Consider the following 22,052-nt stretch of genomic DNA (forward strand, 5'->3'; position numbering starts at 1 on the left):
GCATGTATCAGTTATGTTGTATCACCAGTGCTGTATGCTCTGCTAATCTATAGTAAAAAATAACTGTAATGTGCTGTGCAGGTTACACGATAAAACCAGCGTTCACATACAAGATGTAATGTGAGGGCTCTGATCAAACCCAGCATGTTAGTTTTGAATATTGCAGAAAGGGGTTACAAACGTTTTTCTTTTTCTTTTTTGGGGGGGGGGGGGGGGGGGGTGTCTACTGTGTCCTCATTTGAGATTTTCTATTGCTTTAAATCCTGTTACTGGGATTCCATGGAGGTTTGTGGATTACAAAACAACATCCCATTGGTTCCCCCTGGAATGCTAGCTTTTATTGCACTTTTACTTTTGGGTACACAGGGCAGTGATAAATCTGAGAAGGTGTTCTAATCTATTACAACACTAAACTGTGTCTAATGTGTCTAATCTATTACAACATCTAAAACTGAATTACATTTTTGCCCTGGAAATAGAATTTAAATGGATTTGTACGCTGAATGCTTCCCTTTAGTTAAAAATGTCAGATAACAATGCCTCCATCCGAGGCCGGGCACCAATTGGGAGCAGCGCTTACACTTCCTAAAGTGCAAGCGCTTTGTGCAGCTTTTTAATCTGCTGATTTTGCATTCTCTGTTTTATATAAACTTTTTACATACATGCAGATTCTGTGGGCCAGCTTCCGGAGCGATGCGCTGCCTACTTGTATGTAATGTCATTGCTTCTGTGCAAGGGGGAAGAACTACGTGCTGGAAGCTGGCACAGGCCTGGCATGTAAGTGAAAACTTTGTTCAAAAACACGCCAGTGCACACAAAATCCAGTACAATCGATGTTCAAAAGCGATTTTTGCAGAGCTCCATACTTCATACTGTTTGCAGTTACAGACTTTCATTAGCATAGTGCAGTGTTTCTCAAACATGTCTTCGTGACTCCCCAACAGTGCGTGTTTTGCAGGCAGCCTCACCTGTGCACAGATGGGGTAATTAGTGTCTCAGCCACATGGAATCCACTTAGCTGAGACACTAATTACACCACCTGTGCATAGGTGAGGCTGCCTGCAAAACATGCACTATTGGGGAGTCACAAGGACAGGTATGAGAAACACTCACTTAGTGCTTTTGAAGCGCTCTAGTGGGCCATAACCCTTACAACTTTTTAAAATATCAATGAAACACGTGAGTTTTGTACAACTTACATACAAAAGTACCATGCTTAAGATTTTTCCTCCCAGGTTCTACATTTATAGTTACAAACTTGAATTAACATGGTTTTAATAAAAATGTTAATGCTTTGACTGAGAGGGTTATGCCACAAATGAATAAAACATTCAACAATTCACTATTCAAGTCATTTTCCAACTGACTACTATTAAGGCCGGTTTCTCACATGGTGTGGTGCGATTTTCGGGCAGCAGAAGAAATTACCGCAGCACATCACACCACTGCATGAATGAAACGCAATGTGAACAATGTAAAGCCTATTTTCGACCCATCTCTTGCCTCAATCTCAGGAGTCCTGCAGGGGATGAATACTTATGCAAGGTACTAGGGGCCGCATGCAGAACATTGCAGTAAGTTGACCTGCGCAGGGAGCACACAGCAATTTTACTGTTACTTATGTAGCAAATCACATGATTCTTTTGTCATTTGACTCAATCATTTCTTAATGGATCAGCACATTTACAAATGTAAAACTCACATTTTTAAGTGCTAATATACGAGTAGTAGTAAATATTTCAAAAATAAAAAATAAATATACAAAAGTCTTATATTATCAGAAAATATTACGAATTCCACTCTTTAAAGGAAAACTTAAGTCTAAAATAAAAAATTATCTTTACTCACCCGGGGCATCCCTCAGCCCCCCGAAGCTGGATGGTGCCCTCGCAGCCCCGCTCCGATCGTCCTGCCCCCGCCGGCGGCTACTTCCAGGTTCGGCGGCGGTATATGTTATACGCTATAGCAGCATAAAGGGTGATATAGCGGCTGGGAACGCGGAAAATCAGCCGTGTTCCCAGCCTGTCGGCGGCTGTCGCTGAACCCGGAAGTAGCCGCCGGCGGGGACAGGACGATCGGAGCGGGGCTGCGAGGGCACCATCCAGCTTCGGAGGGCTGAGGGATGCCCCGGGTGAGTAAAGATCATTTTTTATTTTAGACTTAAGTATTCCTTTAATCCAGGTATGTCAAACCGGTCCTATGAGGGCCGAGATCCTTACACATTTTTTACACAGCTCAAATTAATCGATGGGTCTGAGTCAGGAAAGGTGTGGTCTATCAGGTAGAACATCTCAGTCCATCCTAAACACTGGCATGGATCTGGCCCTCCAGGCCTGGAGTTCGACACCTGTGCTTTAATCCATAAACCTAAGTTTACATGCCAGGCAGTGTGAGGGTTATCCATCTATAAAAATATGATTCTACAAAATGTAATCAAGACCATGAGTATGGCACATCTAAATTTTATGACATTTTAGTCAGGTAGTTTAACACAAAGGTTGAATTTATCAAGTACTAGAAGCCTTTTTCCCCTATAAACACGTTATTAAAAGTTCACACACACAAAAAATCAATGGAAACCACCCTATAATGAGCTAAACTGATATTCCCTACAGAATGCCAGTTGAATTAAAACTTTAGACATAATGTAGATAGTTTGATTGAGTGGATGAGCTATGCACAAATGAATAAGCTTCACTTCGTGGGGTGGCTGGTTTGTTCTTATGGTAACCGCAAATGAGGTAAGTCTGATCATTTTCAGTGATGCCAGCTGAAAATAATTAAATTGCTGTCAAATGAAACCAGACTGACAAAATAATTTCCATCCACCTTGATCATTTATTTTTTAATAAAAGATCAATATGTACACTGTATCAAATGGAGATATTCATTAATATTTTTTTTCAATTTCATAAATTAATTGAAACTTAAATTCAACTAGAACACTAATATTTGTAGAAGCAGATGACTGGGCACCTTAAAACCCATCTAAATGCACAGATCTAATAGTAGCCAGAGTACTGAAATGTTATCTTTTTGGGTGAAATGTGATTTCTACAGCTAAAAACCTTTTAAACCACCAGCAAGCAAAAAAAGAAAAAAAAATTCACCAACTTTTTGGTACTTTTTCAATTGCAAAGTGCTGAAAAGGTATTTTAAATACGGTAGATTTTATTTTAAATAGAAGATGAAAAAATATCTTTTTAGGAGAAAACCCTAATTGCATTTGGGTTCCTGTATTGAAATTTTGTTCATATGACCAGGAGTAACAAATAACAGGAAGTCAGTCTCAGGGCTGGTGCACACCGATCGGCTTTTTCAGCGTTTCTGCAGCGGCTTGCGCTGAGGATACGCTTGGTCAATGTATCTCAATAGGGTGGTTCACACCAGAGCGGGAGGCGTTTTGCAGAAACGCATACTCCCGGGGTGAGGCATTTTTTGGATTGTGGATGCGTTTCTGCCTTAATGTTAAGTATAGGAAAACCGCAAACCGCTTTGAAAAACGGCAGTTCAGAGCGGTTTTGCAGGCGTTTTTGTTACAGAAGCTGTTCAGTAACAGCTTTACTGTAACAATATCTGAAATCTACTACACCAAAAGCGCTTCACAAAACCGCAAAATGCTAGCTGAAACGCTATAGAAAAATAACAAAAAGCGTTTCAAAATCTGCTAGCATTTTGCGGATCTGCTAGCGGGTTTTGGTGTGCACCGGGCCTCAGACTGTTGCACAGAATGCATTTATCTTACTGCCCAGACTGCAAAGGTGAAGAAAGGGCTGAATCTTTTTGATAAGATTGCCACCTATAGCAGTGACAATCTGCAGTACAAAAAGCAACCTGTGTCTGAGCTCCTGAGCAGGTACTTTAAAGCGGGATTGTCACCATAAAAATCAAATTTTAACAGCAACTGGTCTGAGTGTATTACGTGATAAAGATGCTAATCCTGCATTCAAAACTTTGGTACTTATCCATTAGCCGGGCGCATCCTCTAGGTGGCGACAAAACTCCACCAGAGTTACATCTTTCCCTACTATCCATGTCGACCTGGAGGGGGAATAGTAATTAGCGCCACCTGCCGGATGCGCCCGGCTAACGGATAAGTACCAAAACTTTTTCTGCTGTTATGGTTTGGAGTTATCACATGCCTTAGGAGCACTGGCCCTTTAATTGCCAATCCTCTGTCAAAACAGTTGCATGAGGGGGGTCTTTTTATCTATAATATATTCCTCCTCTTCCCTTTATTTCCCCCTCCTTCTAATGACATAAGACAGTGCACTTCCTAGTTTAGACCTCAGTGGGAGTGTCTGAAGCGTCTGGGAGGAGGGCGGGTAATGAATACACAATTAGCAAGAGAAGAAAAAAGAGTGAGGGAGGAAATGATGTCAGGATTAGCTTCATTCAAATGTAACCAATATGGAAACTGTCTAGAATAGGATTCTCTGCTTTTCCTTTATAAAATTCACAGGAATCATAACGTAGATAGTGCAATACATCTGTTATGTAAATATATCTACTTATATATGTGTTTTTTCATTTCTAGGTTAGCATGGGTGTCACTTGTTCTTTAAAGAGCTAAGACACAGACATAAAACAAGCTTTGTGTTTACCGACATCCCAGAGCATCAATGTGGAAAGCTGGAGCATACCAAACTCTGTACACACTCTGCAACATTTGAGAAGAGAATGAAAAAAGTAAATTGCATATTTAATAATGCACCCTTTGACTTCTTTCAGCACTGCAATTGGCTTTTAAAGTACAGCTTTAAGTAAGGTGCGTACACACGCACTACCGCTGGCAACGACAGGTCCGCCGGACCCTCCCGCTGGGCGGACGTTCAGCCGACAGTAGCACGTGTGTATGTGCTGTCGGTGGACTGATAAGGCTGTTGCTGAACGATCCGCTCAGCGAATCGTTCAGAAGCAGCCTTATCAGTCCGCCGACAGCGCGTACATACGTTCTACTGTCGGCTGAACGTCCGCCCAGCGGGAGGGTCCGGCGGACCCGTCGTTGCCAGCGGTGGTGCGTGTGTACGCACCTTTAATTACCACCACCAGGAGGCTGATTAAACAAAGGATTTCCTGGACTGGAAAACAATAGAGGGGGGGAAAAAAAAGACCCAGAAGTCTAAGCAGACAAACTTTTGCATGGGATATATCAGAGTCAAGTGAGGCTTCTGAAATGTTAGCAAATTAGTATTTACAGTAAGCTATTGCAGTAGCATGTATCCATGCATTTAGCAGGTATCCACATCCTGTTGTAGGTGTATTTTTTTAAGTTTGCACTGTTGATATGTGCTACTAGTTCACTTCACCTTTATTTTTTTTAGCAATATATGTCCTGATGTGACACAGCTGAACATAGTAAATTAATACCGGATTTTTTTTAATTTTTTTTAACAGTCCAGGTTTTTCAATTTATATTCTCCAGCAGGACAATTTTTTAGTAAACCGGGCACAATGTGTAAAGTCATTCATAAGGAATGTTGCGTTAAGCAATTTTTTGCAAAAATATAAGTGTTCAAGAAAGCTAGCATTTAAGTAGGTAAAGGTCCGTACACACGCCGGACTGCAGGAAATGACGGGTCCGTCGTCACCTCCTGCTGGGCGTGTTTTCAGCAGACAGTCCAGCGTGTGTACAGTCTGTCGGCAGACTGATACGGCTGTTTCTGAGCGATCTGCCAGGCGGATCTCTCACAAACAGCCGTATCGGTCTGCAGACAGACTGTACACACGCCGGACTGTCACTGGAACGCCCGCCCAGCAGGGGGTGACGACGGACCCGTCGTTTACTTCAGTCCGGCGTGTGTATGGACCTTTAGGATGATGTAGTTTTATCCACTATAATAGAAAAGCCAATGTTTTGGGGTCACTCCTATCGAAGCAGTGAATGGACAGATGATGTGTCATCTATCCACTCAGTGCCTTGACAAAGGGTCCCTAGTGACAAAACATGTTGGCTTGTCAACTCTAATGAGTTAAACTACTGTAGATCATCAACTTTTTTTATTGGAGTGCTAGCTTTCTTGGAATTTTACATTTGAGATTGCCTAATTCCATTGTGCAGCATCCTGGTCTCCACAGAAAGTATTTCAAGAGATTTTTTTTTTCCTACTAATCCTTTTTTTTTTTTTGTGTGCAATTTATGCATAAAATTGTGCATGTGTAGTGTTTATGTTAAGCATATTTTAATAGAGTGATTCAGAATCGTATTTCAGTCTTCTGTAAGGAAGACTTTCAGCTGAAATAAACATAATTCCAATAATTTGTATAGTGCCTTTTCTCCAGCCAGACTCAAAAAGCTTGCGAGGTACCACTAGAGCGCACTCAGTAGGTAGTAGCAGTATTAGGGAGTCTTGCTCAAGAATTCCTAATGAGTAGATGCTGGCTTACTATGTCAGAGGCAGAGCCCTTAACCATTACACTTTCCAGCCTTTGAAATGATATACAAGGATTCCAGTGAGAAGAACCCCCACGCATGTGTAAAAATATGTGCAGTGGCTGGGATTCTTGTCATTTGGCCCAATTTGAAGAGTAGACATTAGGGAACTGAGGTAGCTACAAGATGACTTTACAAGGCCCTCTATGGTCATGATGCTCTACATACAGGTACTGTATTTTTGACCTGAAGAAGTGGGAAAAGCCCATGAAAAGCTTCGTGTTTTAGTGTCCAATAAAATTGAAAAGTTCTTAATCCCCTTCCTCTTAAAGTGGACCTTAAAGAGACCCCAAGGCGGATGTATTAACTCTTAAAAGGACCCAAAGGCATGTCATGTGCACAATGACATGCCTCTGTGTCTCTCTATTGCCGCTGCTAGTCCCCCCCAGGGTCTGCTGTGCCCCCCTGAAAATATCACCAGGCTAGCGACAATCTGCTTGTCGCTAGCCTGATGTTTACCTCTCAGCCGGTCAATAAATTTTTCAAGCATCGCCTCCCCCGCCTCCTTCATAGCGCAGCTCCCCCCACCGCTCTCTGCCTCCCTAGCTTCCTCTAATCGGAAGCTAAGCCGCGACACACCTGGGGAGGGGAACCAGCAACGGCAATATAGAGACACAGAGGCATGTCATTGTGCACATGACATGCCTTTGGGTCCTCTTAAGATTTAATACATCCACCCCGGGGTCTCTTTAACTGAGCATAAAAAACAAAACAAAAAACCTTTCACTTACCTGGGGCTTCCACCAGCACCCTGAAGACGTCTGGTGCACTCGCCATCACTCACCGATCATTCGGTCCCCTGAATGCAGCCAATTTTTTGACCAGTTGCCAGGCCAGTGTACCTGCGCGGCCCTCAATTGTGCTCCCATCACCGCCCTGCGCATGCGAAGGCACACTGCGCATGATGGCCAGCTCAATGGGAGCACGATCGAGGTACACACGCGGCAGGAGCACTGGCCCGCTGACTAGCCAGTTGCCCGAAAACTAAACTGGCTGCCAGCGGGTACCGGATGATTGGTGAGTGACAGCGAAGGCACAGGACGTCTGCAGAGGGCTGGTGGGAGCTCCAAGTAAGTGAAAGGTTTTTTTTGATGCTCAGTTAAGTTTCACTTTAAGTGGTAAGATTGTTTTATTTTATACTGCTTTTACCTTTTTACAGTCTTTTGGGGCACCTCCTCTCACCCATCTGAGATGACTCAAATCATCGACAACACTTTAAAGTGTAACTGCGGCGATATGTGACATGATGAGATAAATGTGTATGTACTGCACTAAACATATTAATAACCAGGCTGTTTTACTTGATTTTGCTGCCTGAAAGAGTTAATTTCTAGGCATGGAAGTGACAGCATCTGTCTTATCGGAAATATAGTAAGCATCACTGATAAGCAAATTATAGCCATAAAAGTTTTCCTGGCAGAATACAACGTCTGAGGGCAGAGAGAGATAAAATACATGAACTGTTGACCCTTTTCTAACTCTTAGACACTTAATAGGCTGCCACTGATTTCAGACAGTATATAAAAGATATCCCTTGAATACTTACAAAAGTCATTTTTAGTTGTAGGAGGATAAATATAATTGTTTATCTCATCAGTTTACTTTAACTAGGGGTTCACTTTAAGGAACCACAGAAGATGAACGATGAAGAGGATACCCATGTGAATGTTTTCATATTTTAAATACATGGGGAGAATGAGCATGTATACTCTACCCACTAACTGGGGAGGGGTAGCTATGCGTTTACTTTATTCACTGATATAAAGCCCCTCCCATTATTGCCTGAATTACTTTCAGGCCCAACAGTACTGGGCAATGTAGGACTTTCATCCCACCCTTGTTTAAAGGCATACGGGCTGGTGGAAGTTTTAGAAGGGGTGCAGCTTTCCTTCTGTTGTCCACAAGTCTAGGGACAGGTCTGTTTGAAATGTGGAAGACGACCTAATGCTTTTTTTAAATATACATTTTTAATTGCAATTAAGTATTTTTCACCACAAGTTCAGTACTCTAGTTGTGTTATAATGAGCTCCAGCTCTTTTATAATGCAGCTAATGCCAATCGCGGTGTGTGATGGAAAACACAATTTTTGCCCAATTAGATATTTTTGTCTAATCAAATGTCTAATTGGGCAAACATTTTTATAGTGTATGGCCAGCTTTAGTACACATATTTCAAAGTAATTCCAGAGCACCTTAATGCCTATATACAGTATGTCTAAACTAAATCTATTTACATCTGTATGATTGTAAATAGCATTCCACTAGTTTAGATCTCCCAGGCTAGTGTGTTTTACAAACATCTCAGCCTTTGGTATGATTTATTGCTGTTCCCCCACTATTTTCATAGCAATCAAAATCCAGGCTTGGCTTATTTATGTGTACATGTTCATATCCAGGTTCCTGGCTGCAGTCTCAAAGGCAAATAATCACTTCTGTATGGCAAACTTTTCTCAGAAATGTAAAATATAGGTGTACAATTTAGATCTTTCTTAAATGCCTGTTACCAGAGGTGCCCACACTTTTTCAGCTTGTGAGCTACTTTAAAAATTAGCCTTTCGAAGTGCTCTACCTACATACAATTTTAGGAGAACAATTGTATATACAGAATGGAAAATATAGTACGGTTGGGATCTACCATGAAGTCCTTTGCAATCAATCAGAAGATCACGATCTACTCAATGGGCAGCCCCCTGCTTTGAGGTTTGTAGAGGGGATTCTCTCTGCTACATGAGTAGGCGGGAAACGTAAAAGGAACCTGAAGTAAGTGGGATATGGAGACTGCCATATTTATTTCCTTTTAAACAATACACTTGCTTGGCTGTCCTGCTGATCCTCTGCATTTAATACTTTTAGCCATACAGACCCAGAAAAAACATGCAGATAAGATGTTTGTGACAAGATTAGCCACATGCTTGTTTCAGGTGTGTTTCAGACACTACTGATGCCAGAACAGTCTGGTACTGTTAAAAAGGAAATACATATGATAGCCTGCATGTACCTCTCACTTCAGGTTTCCTTTAAGTTGGAAAACCTATTTAAAAACAAAGTAGAAAATTAATTGGCAGATATTTCCAGACAACCTTAAATTCTACAATTTAGCCCTGGTATAGCACATACAAGCCTGTTTGCAATGAAGCCTGTATAGATTTTGATTAGTGCTGCTGATCCTTCTAAAAGTACAATTATTGAGAAAAAAAATGATCTTTCGCTAATAGGTATTCACAGACTACCATTGCGGCCCTCTAACGTACATTCAGGAACATTGTACAGGTACGCATAAGCATGTCTGTCTTTCAAATGGGTTTTGTTTTCAAATGATGCAGTGATTTCTTTTGTATTTTTTATGGTGATAAAACAATATCTGTCCAGAGTAGTGTCCCAACCATGCCTTAGTGTAATGTAATGTCTCCAAAATGAAAATGACAGCTGGACACCTGAGCTGTCTGAGGGCATGCTAACGAGTTATGTTTCTTATTAAAAGAAAAAAAAAGTAAAAGTGATGAGTTTTCATTATAAAATGCAACATCTCTCCCGTATTCTCTTAGCTAAGCTTTTTCTCTTCTTTTTGCCATTCTTCTCTTTGCTATCCTCCATTTTTCGAGCACGAATTTCACGCATCAAATCAAAGAAAACCTGGAAAAAAACAAACAATTTTTACAAAAACAAAACAAACAAACAAAAAAAACCATTAAACACACCAGATATTTAAAATTACTGTAGTATATTGAGCATTTATTTCTACCACTGACATCAACGCTTAAAATTAAAAAAATGCATATAATGATACACTATCACACACTGTAGCTCCCAGCTGTCGCTTTTTCAGAAGGACATTCCCTCTTTGGGAACCAAATCCCTCTATCTTCCTCATTTGTCCATCTTTCAGGACTTATGTACAGATCTATGCAAATATGTGTTGTATTCTACTTATAAATGTGTTTTAAAGACTCAAAATATTATTTCTATTATTTAAATTGATATATTTCTTATTTTCAAATGTTAGAATGAAGGAACTAATGATGATAGAGAGGACCAATGCGGTCTGAATTATTAAAACTGCATCTTTTGCTTCTAAATTATTTCTGGTATCAAAGACTAGGAGTGTGCTGGGGGCCTGGCTATGGGTGTGGCACAAAGAGTCCCTCTGTCTTATTGCAAATTGTTGGAAGGTCTGCCGTCACTGTCCACTGAAAAAGAAACCTGTTCAGACATGGCTGTTGCATCACAGCATTGCTGTAGTAGCACAGTCTGACATCTGTCCCGTGTCAATAATTATTGTACATGCAGTGAGTTTATGTTCCGTCACTGCAATGGACACTGGACATGTTGGCACATGTCTGAACATCAACAAGTCCGCTGTGGCCATTACGCAAAATTAAGTGTTTTGACTCATTGGGCTTGATTCACTAAGACAAATAGCATGCCTTATCAAAGTTAGCACGCCTCATCAAAGTTAACACATCTCATCAGAGTAGCATAGCGAGCGCTACGAACCCGCAGAGGCTCAGGGCAGGACGAGTGGAGCTCTCGTCATTGCCAATTAGCAAGCATAAGTTTGCTATGCTACTCTGATAAGGCGTGTTAACTTTGATAAGGCATGCTATCTGTCTTAGTGAATCAAGCCAATAGTGTGAAGTGCTCCGAAGGCCTTAAGGTCACTTTCCAGAATTTATTGCAGTAGAGTTCCTTTAGGGTAGACTCCAAGGGACCGGGTAAAGTAGTTTACTATATCAGAAATTGTCATACTCGAGCACATAAAGTATGCTATAGTACTGTATGTTTATTTAGTTAATAATTGGGAATCATTTTTTCTTTTCAATGCTTCAGCAAGCGGACACAGATAGCATCTAAGCTAGATCAAAATGCACAGTGCTTAGTACACAGGGATTTGCATGCAATAATCACGCAACAGTTTGCACAGGAAGCATAGGTCTCACCAGTTAATGCAGGTACTGTACTTATAGTGTGTGCCTCTGTCCACATTTCTGTGCAGCCTGGATGATACTGCAGCATTGCAGCCATGCATGAGCAAGTCACAGATGACAGGCAATCCCCTCAGTAATCAGGCAGCAGCTTACAATGGAAGCATAGGTCTCTCCGGCTGGTGCTGTTGAGATAATTTGCATAGGCCCAGAGCAGTGTGCAGTGTAGTGTGCTGCCATCCTGCCCAACGATCACAGCTCATGGGTGGGTCTCTGATGTATGATGCATGTACCCGCCCACTTTCCACTATAACCAGAAAAAGAACACAGCAGGGGCCAAAAAACAGGTTTACTATAACAGAAGTTCTATTATGTCCGGTTTTCTATACCAGGCGTTACTCCCATATAGTTATAATGGTGCTTGGCTGGGACCTGGACATTCAGTTTACTATACCCAAAGTTTTACTATATCAGGGTTTACTATAACAAGATTGTACTGTATTAGTAAAAGTGAAGTGGAGACTGCAATTACTCACACAATTTTCACATTTGATGCAACCTTTCCAGAGAGGATCCAAGAAAGTCATATGACCCAAAGATCTGTGCACAAAGTGTAGAGCTGGCAGCAGAAAGGACATTTCTTACTCTGCACCAAGCCACCAACCTGACCTCACCCACCTCCATCCTCTGCCCCCTGCTGAATTCACAGAAAAAAGGTTGTTGGTCCCCCATCCCAGCTCCTCTCTGACTACTTCCTGTGAGTAATGATTGCATAGGGCAGTGGTTCTCAAAATTTTCCAGGTCAAGACACCCTTGATGACCCTAATTTTTTAAATGCACCCCTTTACAAAAACAATTATCGAAAATGCACGGTTGCAATATTACTCATCAAATATGGCCCAAGAATATGCATTACAAACACCATATTAAACATTTCCTCTCTAGTTAGGCAGGTATTGTCCAGCCTTAGTTAACCTCCCTGGCGATCTGGACGAGCTAGGCTCGTCCCGAGACACCGGAGGTCACCGCTCAGGCCCTGCTGGGCTGATTTGAATTTTTTTTTTTAAACACGCAGCAAGCACTTTCCTTGCTGCGTGTCCTACCTTATCGCCGCCGCTTGCCGCCGATCCGCTGCTACCCGCCGCAATACAGGCCCCCCCCTCCCCAAGACCCTGTGCGCTGCCTGGCCAATCAGTGCAAGGCAGCGCTGAGGGGTGGATCGGGACTCCCTGTGACGTCACGACGACGATGACGTCACGATGTTTGTCGCCATGGTTCAAAGCGGGATTTCCAGAAGGGTGATTACGCCGGCGGCGATCGGAGGGCAGGGAGGGACGCCACAGGGAGGGGGGAATCATGTAGCTAGCGCTAGGCTAGCTACATGATAAAGAAAAAAAAAATGTGCAAAAAACGTTCCCACGGCCACAGGAATCAGAACGCCCGGCAGGTTAAAAAATGTCCCCCTTTAGATAGGCATTATCCCTGTTTGACTTCTAGTGCCCTCCTTTAGTTATATGCAGTGTCCCTTCTAGATGGTCAGTATTCTTCTCTTGATAGCAGAGTACCTCTTTAGGTAGGCAGTAGCCCCCTTTAGATAGGCAGCATCCCTTCTAGACTCTGCCTAATTATGTCTGCAGATTGGGGCTATGCCTAATTATGTTTGCAGCTGCAAACATAATTAGGCATAGCCCCAATCTGCAGACATAATTAGGCAGAGTCTAGAAGGGATGCCTTTAAGGAAAACTCTGCCTTATTATGCTTGGAGATTTATGGGAGAACCTCTGTATGGGAAAAAGGGGGTAAAAATGAACCCAGGTATGGATAAAGCTAGGTTTAACATACAAGTGCCAATGTAAAGCCAGCCAGTAGCATCGAGGCACTTAAATGCTACTGGCTGACTTTACCTTGGCACGTGTATTGGCCTGGGGCAGTGGGCTCTGACCCACAAAACGCATTGCCTGTCCTAAATAAATCTTACGAGGCTGTCCTTATTAATGTGAGCCATCTCACTTTTTAAGTTTTTAGTGTTTTTAACCTAGTTTTATCTATACCTGGGCACCTCTTTACCCCTTTTTTGCTGTTTATCCTCCCCACCCCACTGAGGTTGGAGGGGTCCTCCCCAGCCTCACTTAGTAGACACCAGTGGCAGGGATTTGCTCACACACTGAATACAGGCACAGCCAGCCCTGCATCTAGATGTAATCAGGATATGTGACTGGGAAGGCAGCTGTGGCACCCCTGGGAAGTGTTCGTGATGCATCAGGGTGCTGAGGTACCCAGTTTGCCAGTTTGAGAACCTCCGGCATAGGGGGTGGAATTTGGATAGAACACAGGCTGCTGGTTCAACTCCGCGAAGCAGTATGTCACATCATTATAGGAAAATGGCACACTGCAAAACCAACCTGCCGGGTAATCAAAGAAAAACTCTGATGAAACACACATGGCGTGTGAAGACAAGCCTTATGTGTTTTATATATGATGGTCAAAGAGATGCAAATAATTCTGAGTTGACACAAAGTTTATAAAGCTACTACAGAATACGATTTGTCCATTTTCAAGCTGCATAAAATAACCCATAAAGTTTGCATCAACTTTGCATTATTAGCAACTCATTGACCATCCCTAGTTTTACACACACAAATATCATTAGTAAGCCAAAATGTTATTTTATTGGGGTTTAAATGAAGCATGCCAAATTCAAAAGGGACTTTAATAACGTCACATTTAGTGTATCTATAAATGTCTTTTCTTCTGTTGCACCATGCGTTAGTGGAGCAACGCATACATTTTTACGCGTTGCAACACTAACGCGTAAAAATGTATGTGTAAATGTTCATGCACCAGCAGGAATGCGTGCAAATGTACATGTGGCGGCCCGCCGACCCCGAGGTCGGGGAAAGTTGAACTAGCTGGCGCCGGGGTACCCGGAGCAGCAGTGAATGCCTACGAGGGCACAGATTGGCTGCATGGGGCTGGTAGAAGCCCCAGGTAAGTTTTTTTTTTGCCTGACGATTCCTTTAAGTAACGTGGTAAATGTATAAGCTTGTTTCCCCAAATAAATGATGCACTGCTCAAAAACATATCTATTTTCTCAGGCTAGAGCAGGCTTTCTCAACCAGGGTTCCCTGGAACCCCAGGGTTCCTCGGCATTTTCCCCCATCGTGGGGTAGTATAATAGAGCACATTATGATAGGTGATACTTCAACAAGAAGCACTAAATTGGGGGATCAGGAGACAGTATAATGAGTGGTAGTGTAATAGGGGTAGTGAAATAAACAGCCACACATACTTTTAAAAACCATGCCTCCTCCAAAATAAATGCAGGGGTTCCTTGAGATCAAAAAATTGTTTGCAGGGGTTCCCTGATATCCCAGTTATTTGCAGGGTTCCTCCAGGGTAGAAAGGTTGAGAAAGGCTGGGCTAGAGTCTGTTGTGGTATATGGCCACAATGAAGCACAAAATGTCACAAACCCCTATATTTTCTGCTGGTCTGTTACTCTATTCAAGTGAATGGAGCTACAGATCTCCACTTTAAAGTAATTACAGTAGTAACTCCATGCAATAAATCCTTGTCATCCTTTTATAAATTTTGCATTATAAAATTGGTGATCACATTTTGAAAAGTGGGGAAAACAAACTGTTATCACATCTTTATAATTAAACCCTTACACATGTAGCAACACTATGGTCAAAATCCTTGCTTGATAGATTAGGCTATAGGCCCATTATGGTGACCTATGCCCTAATTTGCCTGAATATTAATTATACTTGGTGTGAGCAGAATAAGTTACAGTACATAAGGAGTAGTGACAATGTAATTACAGCTATTCTTGGAAAGGATGCATATTCTATTCTGATATCATAAAGAGGAGGTCTGTACTGATAAACCAGTCATATATTGTTTTAAAGAAAAGGACATATACATATTTAGACTTTTTTTTTTAACCTTATCAACGTTGGCTCGTGTCTTAGCTGAAGTTTCTACATAATTGACATTCCACTGATCAGCTCTGCTCTTCGCCTCTTCCACAGAGACCTGTCTTTTATCTTCTAGATCTGACTTATTACCAACCAGAAGGAATGGAACATTCTCATCTTCTTTTACTCGTAATATCTGCTCCCTGTACAGGGAAAAACATTTTAGAAAATACATAAGTATTAAAGAGTTTCAATTTATTTTGACATGACTAAAAAGCAAACATTGTCCTAATTTAATTCCGGCATTTATGGAGTACCGGCAGATCACACTACACTGATAGAGTACAAAGAAGAATTCATATCAATTCTTGCTTTGGAAATAACACATCTTTACCACTAGATGTCATAATACTACAGCAATACAAAAAGTTTTTTTTTTGTATTACTGCAAGCATTTGATCAGATTCCACAATGACATTTTCTAGAGCAGCAGTTATTTACATAAACAACTTTACACAGTGTTAACCTAATATATAATGTATAAGTCCAAATACTAAAACTGAATATGCATTAGCACCTAGGAAAAAAAGATATAAACTGTAATAACATATTCACTTTACTTTTAGATGTTAATTTGGTTATATAGAGAAAATGGGACAGTTTTGTTACTAATGTAAAACCCATTCCCACTAATGGATCGAACCATCTAATAACTTAGTAAATAGAATGTTCAAAAGTTACCCTATTTGTTTGAAATAGAGCTTCTGAAGCTAAAAATCTATGTTAAAATTGTGATCACATTACGAGATGCAGCAGAGTTGAGAAAGATAGCTTCACAGAGGGACTGTCGGCATGGATTGCCTCATTTAACAGCCATAACTAGGCCACATTTTACTGCAGAGGTCCCAGCAGAAAGCACCAGTCACCAATGGAACTCCACTGGCAACCCAAGAAAAACTGTTGAACAGAGTTTTTCAAAACAAGCACTACTATTTTACATAAACTGGTGGTATTCTACACCTGCAAATAGGAGAACATTTTTGGTGATCTGTAAAGTGACATTCAACTGATCACTCCTTTAAGAACTTGGCAATCAAAGAGAGAGAGGTGACAATCTGTGACAAGTTGCGATCCCTTATACAATAATAATTATTTAAGCTAAACTTTAACACGGAATTATTTCTCTAAAAATGTTTATACTTTTCGGACAATCAGTTGATTGCCATCTTTTTAAATTGGTCCATTTGAGTGAAAGATGAGCCTGCACATGAATAAATGTTTTTAGGTAAAGGGTACTAAAGCACTGGTTAACAAGGTTGAGTGAACCTTGAAAGTAGCAGTTGGAGGAGAAGCTCTGCTTCATGTTCACACACTGTTCTGAGTGAAGCAGGAAGAAATCGATGCACATGGAGGAAATCCAGGCAAAATACAACAAAAGATCTGTTGTACCCATTCAAGTACAGTTAAATAAAGAACTGGTTGTATCTTTGCTCACCTGTAAGCATTGAAAAACACACACACTGTGATTCTTCGGACATGCCCTTTCAGCTATACTGAGGACGCCTTAAATAAACAATTAAAAAAAAAGGCCAGAAAACACAAGGATACAATTTTTGGATTATCCTAGCTTGTCTGCAAAAAAAGATCTCTGTCTAATTGTAATCAGTGTCCTGGATTAGTTCTGTACATTTGTAAAAACAAGTTATGCCACAGGTGGTGCGACAAGTCTCCTGGTTCAACTCTAGTCCATAATCACATGGGGGCTGCAAAATAGGAACATTGGAAGCCAGCACTACATTAGCCTGCATGTTGAGAAAATCAGAGTGTTTAATAAGGCATGTCCAGAGAATCAGAGTGCGTCAATAAGGCATGTCCAGAGAATCAGAGTGCTTCAATAAGAGCTGGTCCACACTAGGTCCGGAAACGTATCCGTGGCTGCGTTTTTCAAACCTGATGAAAAACGGAGTCCCGGATACTAATGTTTAAAATAGCAGCCAGCCTCACCCAAGTAAAAAACGGATCCATCTGCGTTTGCGGGGACCCGTTTTCAAAGCCTGAACGGAAGGTCCGGACCTGCTGCATTTTCACGCAACGGATCAGGACCACGGATACACGCAGGGGTAGTAAAAAAAGCAATGAGAAAACGCAACTCCAGCTCCACAGGCAAAAAAACTGATGTGAAAATGGATAGCCTGAGCTTTATGATTGGCCCAAAAAAATCCTCCCACTCCTTCCTAATGATAGAGACGTTTTCTGTCAGGGAAAAACTGAACGGAAACTGATGCAAAACTGATGCACCTTCATCAGTTTTCAGTACGGAGGTACTTCCCCTAATCTTCCCCTGATCCGGACTGCAGTGTCCGTCCTGCAACTGTGTCTAATGTGGACCTAGCCTTAGGCATGTCCAGAGAATCAGAGTGCTTCAATAAGGCATGTCCAGAGAATCAGAGTGCTTCAATAAGGCATGTCCAGAGAATCAGAGTGCTTCAATAAGGAATGTCCAGAGAATCAGAGTGCTTCAATAAGGCGTGTCCAGAGAATCAGAGTGCTTCAATAAGGCATGTCCAGAGAATCAGAGTGCTTCAATAAGGCATGTCCAGAGAATCAGAGTGCTTCAATAAGGCGTGTCCAGAGAATCAGAGTGCTTCAATAAGGCATGTCCAGAAAATCAAAATGTTTGCATTTTTCTGTTTGGATTCAGTAACAGGCTCATGCAGCGCTAGTTTCCAGTGTACCTATGTGTAGTTGTAGGCAACCTCCATATGAGTATCTGGTATGTGTGCACTGCGATGCACATACTACTTGTAGGGCACTAGAGTGGGAACCATGGTTGGACCAGGAGGCTTGTCTCGCCACAGTGGCTTAAAGTGAACTTGAGGTGAGAATGATATGGAGGCTGCCATATTTATTTCCCTTTATTATTATTTAGTATTTATATAGCGCCGACATATTACGCAGCGCTGTACAGTGTATATATATATATATCTTGTCACTAACTGTCCCTCAAAGGAGCTCACAATCTAATCCCTACCATTGTCATATGTCTATATTATGTAGTGTAAGTACTGTAGTCTAGGGCCAATTTTAGGGGGAGCCAATTAACTTATCTGTATGTTTTTGGAATGTGGGAGGAAACCGGAGTGCCCGGAGGAAACCCACGCAGACACGGGGAGAACATACAAACTCTTTGCAGATAGTGCCCTGGCTGGGATTCGAACCAGGGACCCAGCGCTGCAAGGCGAGAGAGCTAACCACTACGCCACCGTGCTGCCCAGTTGCCTGGTTGTCCTGCTGATCTTCTGCCTCAAATACTTTCAGCCATAGACCCTGACAAGCAAGTAGCAGATCAGGCGTTTGTGACAATATTGTCAGAATTAACAAGAGTAGCTGCATGCTTGTTTCTAGTGTAATTCAGACACTACTGCAGTCAAACAGATCAGCAGGGCTGCCAGGCAACTGGTATTATTTAAAAGGAAATAAATATGGCAGCCTCCATATCATGCCCACCTTGGGTTAACATTAATGTGAATTTGCAAATGTGCAGAACTAATCCAGAACAATAAGAGACAGCTATATCTTTCTGGCCCCCTGGGGTCAACCCAAAATCTAATTCTTATGTTTTTCTGGCTTGAATTGTAGAGATAATCAATGTATTCCATATTGCTCTTGCTTGATACAAATTTTGTTGCAATTTATATGCAGGCTGAAGTTGGACCAGTTACATCTGGTCCAATTACAATGTTCATACAAACTATATTAACATTTGCATAAGTTGTCTAATTAGCATCTCACCGATGATCTCTACTAGTTTTACATTGTTTATATTTTACTGCAGAAAATGCAGGACAAAATGTTTTTGGTATGACAACAGTAACTAAATCCTCTTAGTTTACACATTTTGTTGTCACAGGATGGCCAGTAGAGACACAGACTGACAGGAACCATCTAAACACCATCTAGCAGCTATCAATAGGGTGTACATGATATCATCCTGATTCAAAACTTCTTGCTAGCAGCTATCAATAGCGTCTAGTGATCATGCAGTGGTGCATTCAACAGGCAGTTGCTGCAGGAAGGAGCATCAACTCCTAGTAGTAGACTCTCTGTGTGGTGCAGTGGGGATAAAATAGCGGTGCCTTTGGAAAATAAAACATATTTTAAGGTATCTGCAAGCCAAGCTTTATTTTTAAAAGTTCTAAAGTAAACCTAATCCTTATCTGGGTGCATGGATAAGGAACTAGCTAATGGACAGAAAACAAATTGTGGTCAATCGATCATATTCAAAAGGGGTGACTGTCTGCGGTGGGGTTCCACAAGGGTTAATACTGGGTTCAGTGCTCTTCAATTTACTTTATAATGACCTAACAGATGAAGTAGAAAGTAGTGTTGCTATTTTTGTAGATGACAAAAAGTTTTGTATTTGAAGAGAAATGATGGATATGGTCAGAAATGCAGATTTCAGATTCCGCAGAAAATCCAATTCCCGCCAATGCCAATTAACGATTCTGTGGATTTCCAATTGATTTCTGAGTTGCGAGGAGCCTTTTTTTTTACTTTTTGCATTTTCTGACTGGCCCATTAGTCCAATGCTTCAGAGTTCTGTGATTGGTCTGAAACTACTGCGTTGAGGTAATGCAGTATTTCCGCCGGAATCCGATCAGAAATGGAAACTTCCGATCGGAAAATTTCACTTCCACAAAATCCGGTAGGGTGGCTATATGGGCAAGTGAATAACAGATGAAATTCAATATAGGAAAACAAAGTTATCAACTTAGTTGGACCAATGGTCTAACACCATACAAAATAAACAGAATACAGATGGGGCCATCAAACGTGGAAAGGGACTTAGGAGTACTGGTTGGCAATTTGAATAATCATATTCAATGCCAAGTAGCTGCAACTAAAGCAAATATAATTTTGAGGATGCATTAAAAGGGAAATAAAAACTCAGTATGCTAGCATTAACTGCCTCTGTTTCACTTTCTTGTAAGGCTTCATCTGGAATATGTAATACAGTTCTGAGCACCACATTACAGGAGAAACATTGAAGTATTGAAGCAGGTCCTTACCAGGAAAACTGGGCATATTTATTCTGGAGCAGAGATCTAATTAACATGTATAAATACATCAAAGGACAATATAAAAGCTTGGCAGATGAGCTTTTTATCCCCAGGCTTGTGCAAAGGACTAGGAGACATGATCTGCATATGGAGGAAAATTGTTTTTTTGTGTGATCTATTTAAAGAGACTCTGTAACAAAAATGTCAACCTTTTTTCTACCATCCTACAAGTTCCTAAACCTATTCTAATGTGCTCTGCCTTACTGCAGCACTTTCTACTATCACCGTCTCTGTAATGAATCAGCTTATCTTTCCCCTGTCGGACTTGTCACCATGTGTCTGGAAGGCTGCCAACTCTTCAGTGCTGATCGGTTATGCCTGCCCCTCTCCAGGCCCCTCTATGCACACTCCCGTGTGTGTTATTTACATAAGCCAGCAGCGTCTCTGCTCTCTGATATCAGTGAGAGAAGAGAGCTGGATAAAAATAGTCTGTTAGGCTGTGAAAGGAGCTGACTAACACATACTGAGGAATTATAGACACGGGCAGAGCTGTCTGCACTCTGCAGGAAGAAACAGCCTGTCACTATTCAGTGGATGAGAGCTGCAGGGGGACAGAAGGTAAACACACAAATGATCTCTTGAGATTCAAAAGGAAGGCTGTATACAGCCTGCATGTATATGGATGTATTTTTTTATGTGTGAACATACTGTACATCAACCTACTTCCTGTTTTGGTGGCCATACTTTTAATGTGGCGGGGAGCGGCGAAATTGTGACAGAGGGGAATAGAAGATGTCCCCTAACGCAGTGATCCCCAACCCTGTCCTCAAGGCCCACCAACAGTGCATGTTTTGTGGAAATCCACAGAGGTAGTTAACCAGCTCTGCTGAGACACTAACTACCTCACCTGTGGATGTTTATGGTTTCCTGCAAAACATGTACTGTTGGTGGGCCTTGAGGACAGGGTTGGGGATCACTGCCCTAACGCACTGGTATGTTTACTTTTGTGCGATTTTAACAATACAGATTCTCTTTAAAACTGAGTTCTTTACAGTAAGAGTGGTTAAAATGTGAAATAACTTACCAAAGGAAGTATTTATGGCAAATTTTATATCTATTTTTAAAGGGGCTTGGATGCTTTCCTTGCATTGATCGACATCCATGGCTATAATTACTAGGCAGTTCCATGCAATGTTGATCCAGGGATTTTATCTGATTGCCATCTGGGGTTGCGAAGGAATTTTTTTTATCTTTTAGGGCTAATTGGTCCAAGCCTTTTTAAGGGTTTTTCACCTTCCTCTGCATCAAGTTGGATACATAAGAGTGCAGGCTAGTGTTGTACCATATTTTCTGGTTGAACTTGATAGACAGATATCCTTCTTCAACCAAACATATTACCTATGTAAGAGGAGGATTAGGAATCTGTACAAGTGATTTTCTAGGAGCTTGTAATTGCTATTGAAGTGTCAGGGTACAGTTAAATGAATAATGTTTAGGCTCAAAATCTTCATAATTCTACTTGCTTACTGCCCCACAAAGGGGTACTAACTGCTGAACAGGTCCAGGGTGCTGGATCAAGGTAGTGTAAACAATGCTGTTGGGCTTGACTTGTGAACACAGTTCAATTTCCGACAATAAAATTGGCTTTCGCCTGTGATTAACTAGAATCATTTTGATTGAGTCAGCATAAGAAATGGTATAACTGAAGCATTCCAATAAA

At 41.4% G+C, this 22,052-nt stretch overlaps 1 protein-coding gene and 1 long non-coding RNA gene across 4 annotated transcripts in view; one reads left to right on the forward strand and one right to left on the reverse strand.

Moving 5' to 3' along the window:
• Nucleotides 1-22,052, forward strand: part of LOC137518482 (uncharacterized) — a 52,043-nt gene that overhangs the window by 7,316 nt on the left and 22,675 nt on the right. For 2 of the 3 annotated variants that reach the window (XR_011020832.1, XR_011020831.1), the window contains exons 2-3: nucleotides 4,538-4,689; nucleotides 9,648-9,702. This is a non-coding gene — a long non-coding RNA (uncharacterized lncRNA). Of the gene's footprint in view, nucleotides 1-4,537; nucleotides 4,690-9,647; nucleotides 9,703-15,386; nucleotides 15,471-22,052 lie in introns of those variants that run through there. The other variant, XR_011020833.1, reaches the window with a different exon arrangement.
• Nucleotides 7,090-22,052, reverse strand: part of RALA (RAS like proto-oncogene A) — a 102,364-nt gene continuing 87,401 nt past the window's right edge. Inside the window, exons 4-5 of the mRNA XM_068236386.1 lie at nucleotides 15,301-15,475; nucleotides 7,090-10,065 (exon numbers count right to left, since the gene is read on the reverse strand). Coding sequence (XP_068092487.1) covers nucleotides 9,943-10,065; nucleotides 15,301-15,475 — 298 coding nt within the window. The 3' untranslated portion in view covers nucleotides 7,090-9,942. The remainder of the gene's footprint in view (nucleotides 10,066-15,300; nucleotides 15,476-22,052) is intronic.

The sequence above is a fragment of the Hyperolius riggenbachi genome, chromosome 5 (genome assembly GCF_040937935.1).
Source record: "Hyperolius riggenbachi isolate aHypRig1 chromosome 5, aHypRig1.pri, whole genome shotgun sequence".
Classification (NCBI taxonomy): Eukaryota; Metazoa; Chordata; class Amphibia; order Anura; family Hyperoliidae; genus Hyperolius; species Hyperolius riggenbachi.